This window comes from Grammomys surdaster, unplaced genomic scaffold (assembly GCF_004785775.1).
Source record: "Grammomys surdaster isolate TR1022 unplaced genomic scaffold, NIH_TR_1.0 83148, whole genome shotgun sequence".
Classification (NCBI taxonomy): domain Eukaryota; kingdom Metazoa; phylum Chordata; class Mammalia; order Rodentia; family Muridae; genus Grammomys; species Grammomys surdaster.
The window spans coordinates 1-7,282 of NW_021607222.1; the positions used below are offsets into that span (position 1 = coordinate 1).

Genomic DNA, 7,282 nt, shown 5'->3' on the forward strand with positions numbered 1-7,282 from the left:
CTGGGCTCTAGATCCTGCCAAGATGAACCGAGGCATCTTTGTGTCACATGGCAGTCCCAATGAGAAAGAGCTCATCGAGAGCGCTGAGGGGATCTGCTCTTCGGACAGGCTGGTTCAGGATAGAATCCGTGGGTATTTTGCACCCTTTGCCAAGGCCTATGAAACAGTGTGTCAGAAGCAGGAGAAGGAGTTCTTTGGGCTTCGTGACTATTACAGCCTCATCAAAATGGTCTTTGCCAAAGCCAAAGCTTCTAAACAGGGGCTTTCCCCACGAGACATTGCTCATGCTGTGCTTCGGAACTTCAGTGGTAAAGACAACATCCAGGCCCTGAGCATCTTTACAGCCAGTCTTCCGGAGGCCAGGCACAAGGAAGAAGTCAGTACTGTGGAACTCATCAAGCAGAACATCTGCACTGGCCTGCAGGCATCCAGCAGGGGCCTGGATGCTGCGGAGTCCCGTTACCTGCTTGTGCTGACCAGGAACTATGTGGCGCTGCAGATCCTCCAGCAGACACTCTTTGAGGGTCAGCAACCAGAGATCATTTTCGGCTCCAGCTTTCCTCAGGACCAGGAATACACCCAGATCTGCAGGAACATTAACAGGGTGAAGATCTGCATGGAGACAGGGAAGATGGCGGTGCTGCTGAACCTGCAGAATCTCTATGAGAGTCTGTACGATGCTCTCAACCAGTACTATGTCTACCTAGGGGGCCAGAAGTACGTGGACCTCGGACTAGGTACTCACCGAGTCAAATGTCGAGTGCACACTGATTTCCGCCTCATCGTCATTGAGGAGAAAGATGTGGTGTACAAGCAGTTCCCTGTGCCCCTCATCAACCGTCTGGAGAAGCACTACCTGGACATGAACACCGTGCTGGCGGGATGGCAGAAGAGCATAGTTGAGGAGCTGCAGCAGTGGGCACATGAGTTTGCAGATGTAAAAGCAGACCAGTTCATTGCCAGACACAAGTACAGTCCTGCAGACGTCTTCATCGGCTACCATTCTGATGCCTGTGCCTCTGTGGTGCTGCAGGCTGTAGAGAGGCAGGGCTGCAGGGATCTGACGGAGGAGCTGTACCGAAAGGTGTCTGAAGAGGCCAAGTCCATCCTGCTGGACTGTGCAACACCAGACGCTGTGGTCCGGCTGAGTGGTTCTGCACTGGGCTCCTTCACTGCAAAGCAGCTGTCACAGGAGTATTACTACACCCAGCAGCACAACTCTCTTGTAGACTTCCTCCAGGCTGACCTGTGCATGGCCCATCAGGACTGCCGGGCTGTCTTCACAGAGGTGACCGCTTTCCCACAGCCTCACTGTCTGCTCTGTCACCTGAGAGTCCTAGGCTCCTAGGGTCAGGAACTCAAGCTGTGTTGATTTAAGCCAGCATGCAGGGATGACTTATAGGTAGGATAGCTATGCAGACACTGGGCTCCTCTCACTGTGCCTAGCTCTGCGCAGTTCTCTTCGTTGGCCAGTGTGTGTTTAGCTTAGAAAGGCAGCAGTCTAGCACGAAGGACCAGGGACATAGGAAGCCTGCTATGCATGAGATGAGGTGGAGAGAAGGGGACATAGGAATTTCTTTAAGAGGTACCCCATACAAGGATGAAGGCAGTGAGATGTGAAAATCTCTGGGAGACTTCACTGGTAGAACATGAGGGCTAAAGCTGTGAGTTCTATGTCCTGAGGTTGAGATGGTTGGAAAGATCTCTTGGAGGGCCTCAGTGGCTCCACTAAGGAACCTGATCCTTCCTGCTTAGAGGGACACCAGAGGAGGATCTCTAGAAGGTCCCTGGTGACAGGACACCAGTGACACAGAAGGCCACCATGGAAACAGAGCAGTTAGAAACCCTTAGGGTCAGTATAGTCAGAGCAGAAAGGCAGATGACATAATCAAGAAAAACTGGAAGTCTGGTGTGGTGGCACACACCTTTAATCCTAGCACTCAGAAAGCAGGTGGACTTCTGAGTTCAAGGCCTGGTCTACAGAGTGAATTTCAGGACAGCCAAAGCTATACAGAAATCTTGGCTTCAAAAAAACAAACAAAACAAATTAACAAACCAAAAAACAAAGACATGTTTAGGAGGTATAGAGATGGCTCAATGGTTAGGAACACTTTCAAAAACCTGGGTTCAATTCCCAGAACCCACAGGCAGGCACAACACATACACAGGCACACAGCCACACAGCCACACAGCCACACAGGCTCACACACACACACACAAACACACACACACACACACACAGGCACAGCACACACACAGACACATGAAAAGAAACGGCTGGGTGCAGATGCACAGGCTGATTACTGACTTCATGGAGGGGCAGCAGGCCACAGAGGTGTCTGGGGACAGGGCACTCACTGGTTCCCTCCTAACTGCCTGGGGACTCTGCTTCGAAACACTGAAAGTTCAGGAACGAGGATCAGGTTCAGAGCTGGTAGGATTGGAAATGAGGGCATCAGAAGTTCAGAGGTCAGGGCAGCAGGTGAGAACTGGTCACAGGTGTCAGCACACCTTCAGGATATTGGAGTCTGCAGTGCAGAGTGTGGTTCATTGAGAATGATGTAACAGGGGCAAGAGAGACCAATGGCCGACACCATGTCAACCTGTGGGCCTCGACCTCTTCCTTTCACAGAGACATGTGTCAGATATGTACATTACGATTTATAACAGTAGCAAAATTACAGTTATGAGCTGTCATCAAAAATAATTTTTGTGGTTGGGAGTCACCACAATATGAGGCACTGTATTAAAGGGTCACAACATTAGCAAGGTTGAGAGCCACTGGTTTATAAGTAGTGACATTTGTGGAGAGTCCTAAACTATCCAGACATGACAGAGGGGTCCAAAGCAGGAAGGAGATTAAGTTACCTGTCAGGGCATATCTCTTCTCTGATACCTTTTAATGCCTCGGGTCCTTGTCTTTGGAGATACTCTGGGCCTGTGTTTTCTTTCTACACACTGAGCCATGTGCACCCATGATGAGCAGAGCCCAACCCTCTCATGTTTCTAGGTTCTGTCCTGAGAAGATGGGCCTCCCCACTGGGTTCTTGTCAATGCTCATCTCCCTCTTTGCAGATCACCACGTTCTCGAGACTGCTGACCAGTCATGACTGTGACGTCCTAGAATCTGAGCTGAGAGGCCTGGCCTCGAAGCCGATGGTGCTGTCACTGCAGCAGTATGACACTGAGTACTCGTTCCTTAAGGATGTCCGGTGAGGTGCCCTGCTAGTTCCATTCATTAGGGCTCGCCCGTGTCAGGTGGGCTGGCAGGGCTGTAACTAGCACTGCTTAATGGTCTGGAAGGCTGCTTTTCCTATCTAGGCCTCCCACTCTGGCCCTGTCCCCACTACCCTATTCCTCTTATGAAAGCATCCCAGCATCCTCCTTGGTCTCCTCCTCAGCCTTGCTGGCCATTTAGAATTCTACTGAATCATCTGCCTACCTGAACATCTCTCTGCATGCTTTTTCTGTGTGGCCCTGACCTCGCCCATGCTTCAAGGAATTCCTTTATCCATTTTTCAGGAAGGGGAAACTCACCCACTAATCTATTCCCTTTCTTCTCCAGCTCCTGCTTAATGAACCCAGCCAAGCGTAAAGTCCTAGTCATCCAGACAGACTTTGACGATGGCATTCATAGCGCGCAGCTCATAGCCTCCGCCAAGTAAGTTTTCAGGGCTTGTCCAGAAAAAAAACGGGGAACCAATAGTCAATCACAGCCTCTGAAATATCTCTTCCCTGCGAGCAGCACCATGTCAAGAGCAACATGTTAACAAGAATATTCTCTCTTCATTTCCCCAGATGGCTGTATAAATGAAAGAAAAGGCTAGAGTTCCAGGGGATAGCAAGAGAACCGAGTCCAGTCCCAGCACTCATGTAGAAGTTGGGTGTGGCAATGCACTTGGTGTGGCAATGCACACGTGCAGCCCCAGTGCTAGGGAGGCAGAGCCAGATGATCCTTGGGCCCAGTGACTTGCAAGTTTAGCCTAACCAGTGAGCCGCAAGTCCTGCTGAGACTCGAAATCAAGATGGACCATTCCTAAGGAATGATAGCTGAGGTTGATCTCTGGGTTCTATACTCATGCACATGTGTGCACACACTCACATACACACAGACACACACACAGGTAGGGGAGAGCACAAAATTGTTAAACACAACAAGTGTAATAGAACATTATCAAGATCGTCAACAATATCCCCGACACATGCCTGTAGTCCCTTTTTCATCACTGTTTTCAATGGAATGATACGAATCTATTGCAAGTTCAAGGGCAATAGCTAGAGACTATGTGTGTGGTGTGAGAGTAACAAGTGTGTGTAATGTGTATAGCTTGTGTGTGTGTGTGGCTAGTATTGACCCTCACATGTTAATAAGCCAGTTCTCCACCACTGTGCTACAGTGATAGACCTCCTTAGGGATCCATAGGAAGGCCAGAAGCCCAAGTCACAGCAGGGCAAAGCCCAGAAAGCACAGGGCTCTATTCAGGAAGGAATTCTAATCGAGCAGAAAATTCTGGGAGGAGTGGGAAGTGAGCCCACCTCGTCTTAGAAGTATAAATTGCATCAAGCTCCAAGGACTGGGAGAATGAGATGGCCCCTGTCAGCTCATAGGGCACTCACCAGAGACTCAGATGGCCCCTGTCAGCTCATAGGGCACTCACCAGCCAGCTCTCAGCATGGGTTTGTTTGCATGGTATTGATTTGTGTTTGTTAAACAGGTATTCTGCCATCAATGAAATCAACAAAACACAGGGAACAAAGAACTTCGTCTTTGTTTATTTTGTCACAAAACTGTCACGAATGGGAAGTGGTACATCATACGTGGGGTTCCATGGAGGTAGGACCACAACACTGCAGAATGTGTGTGGGTTTTTTGTTTGTTTTGGTTTGGTTTTGGTTTTTCGAGACAGGGTTTCTCTGTATAGCCCGGGCTGTCCTGGAACTCACTCTGTAGACCAGGCTGGCCTCGAACTCAGAAATCCGCCTGTCTCTGCCTCCCAAGTGCTGGGATTAAAGGCGTGCACCACCACCGCCGGCTGTGTTTTTTTTTTTCTTTTTTTTTTCTTTTTTCTTTTTTTAAGTAGTATTTGAGGTATTTGTCATGTGACCCTGTGCCTGAAATGAGAATTTGAATTCCAACAATACTGTTGAGTGGCAATTTGACTTCTTACCCAGTCACAGTTAGCTGGGTATGGTGGTTGCACACACTTGTAATCCCAGATTTCTGGACGCTAAGGCTGGAGGGCTGCAGGTTCAAAGCCAGCCTGGATTACACAAAAAGACTTCTATCAAAAGCAAAAAAGCAAACAAGCAAGCTTTAGGCACACTGCAGTGGCTTCAGCAATCCCTTTTCTACCTTAGGTGAGCACTGGCTCTTCTCCCCACTTCCATGACGTAGGGATTCTGAGCTCTTCCCACCCCACCAGCTTTACCTTCATTTCCCTTTGGTTTTGAGCACTGACTTTGTGGGAGAAATGTTATCTTTATATCACTACGCAGCTCTCTCCTGCTCTGAGACAGGTGTGTTTCAGAAGTCAGAAATACCAGTGCCTCATGTGCCTTTACTAATTACGTGGTGGTTGCAGTAAGATGGGGGTGGGGCCTAGAGTCACCCATGGACCCTTTTTAAGAGATTATTTTAGGTCTTAAATAGTACTTAGGTTGATCTTGTTGACAGATCTTGTACTTTCTCACATATGCAAATGCCTAGACTTCGGGGTACTGATCACTCCTTCAGCAGTGGTGCAATTAAAATCCGGGTTAGGGGGCTGGAGCACAGAGATTAAGAGCTCTGGCTGCTGGTCTAGAGGGCCTGGGTTGGATTCCTAGCACCCATGTGGTAGATCAGTATCATCTATATCTGCAGTTCTAGGGGATCTGATGCCTTCTTCTGACATGCAAGGACACAGGAACACACGTGGTGAACATATATACATGTAGTCAAATACTCAAATACATAAAAATTAATCAATCTTTTTAAAAAGAATTCTGTGTTAGTCCATCTAGATGGCTAAGCAGGTAAAGCGCTTGCTTTGGAACCTGACCACCTGAGTTTGATTCCCCTTCTGAATCCACACAAGTGCTATTATGGCACATGTGTGCACACATACAAACACATACACATACATACACAAAATCATAAATATAAATAAACATAAAAATCCAGGTTGATATTGTATTTTGTTTATAAATGATAAGAAGACAATGGCTAAGTTATAGAAGATTCCACTGACTTTGTTATTCACAGGGCTATGGCGGGCTGTACATATTGATGACCTCCGCAGATCAACAATTATGGCTTCAGATGTCACCAAACTGCAGAATGTCACTATCAGCCAGCTGTTCAAGCCAGTGGAAAAACCTGAGCGTGAGTCACAAGACAGTCATCTGGGGGGAACATGGTGTAGGTGACAGGAGGGAAATGCCAGCTGTGGTGCTGGGTGCAGAGCCACTCTGCTGTTCCAGCCCCTGACCCTCAGCAGAGTTCACAGCAGTGCAGGAGCCAAGAGGAAGGCCACCCGAGTGTGCCACAGCATGCCAGGCTGCGTTATGATTCCTTTGCCAGCTTTTAGAGCCCAGGCTAGGGAGTGCCTGAGCCTGGAGTTGGAGCTGATATATAAGACACATGTTCACTTTACTAGTCGTCACTGCAGATAGGGACAAGGAAGCCTGACAAGTCCTAAACTGGGTATAATTCCAGACAGTCTGGTCCTGCATGCTGAATTGAACATGTTTTTCTTGCCTTCTGTCTAGCAGAAGATGACCCAGAGGAGGAGATGGAGACAGAGACCAGCAAGTCAAGGGAAGTGACAGAAGAACAGATGGAAGTGGAAGGTTCAGAGGAGATGAAAAAGGCCTCTGACTCAGGAGGCTGTGATGTGAGTCCTGCTTTTGCCATTAGCTGAGGGAGATGCTTGAGCTGTATTTTTGATCTCTCGCCTAGGAGTTAAAGAAACCCTGTATTTATGATTGTGGGAGGAGACAGTGCGGACCATCTGATCACAAGGGATGCATAAGGAAATCATCCCCTCTAAGTTACTCTTCATCTTTGCTTTACTTGCTGAAGCCAGCCATCAGGGAGTATGGCTGGTAGGTTTTAGTGTAACTTTTGGCAACTTTAACCACCACCTGGAGCCACATGATTGCTAACACAAAACCGCCATGTTGTGTGTGTGGCCTAGCCTTTGTCCAGTCTGGAATTGGCACAGTAGAAGTCTTGTTTCCTTCCTCAGCATTCACAGGTCCTAGACAGCACCAGACTGCTGCGGAGCTGTGTGCAGGGTGC

General features: G+C 48.4%; 1 protein-coding gene across 1 annotated transcript; it reads left to right on the top strand.

The window, feature by feature from the left end:
- Nucleotides 1–12: 12 nt before the first annotated feature.
- Nucleotides 13–6,902, top strand: LOC114635302 (E3 ubiquitin-protein ligase RNF213-like). Its single transcript, XM_028783954.1, has 6 exons — nucleotides 13–1,288; nucleotides 3,076–3,212; nucleotides 3,566–3,661; nucleotides 4,716–4,834; nucleotides 6,245–6,364; nucleotides 6,751–6,902. Exons 1-6 carry the CDS (start codon nucleotides 23–25, stop codon nucleotides 6,900–6,902), a joined length of 1,890 nt encoding a protein of 629 aa, XP_028639787.1. The 5' UTR covers nucleotides 13–22.
- The last annotated feature ends 380 nt before the right edge of the window (nucleotides 6,903–7,282 follow it).

Coding starts and splice junctions, on each gene's coding strand:
- LOC114635302 (XM_028783954.1), top strand. CDS start 23: ATGAACCGAGGCATCTTTGTGTCACATGGCAGTCCCAATGAGAAAGAG. Junction 3,213..3,565: donor TCGTTCCTTAAGGATGTCCG/GTGAGGTGCCCT, acceptor TTTCTTCTCCAG/CTCCTGCTTAATGAACCCAG. Junction 3,662..4,715: donor CAGCTCATAGCCTCCGCCAA/GTAAGTTTTCAG, acceptor TTTGTTAAACAG/GTATTCTGCCATCAATGAAA.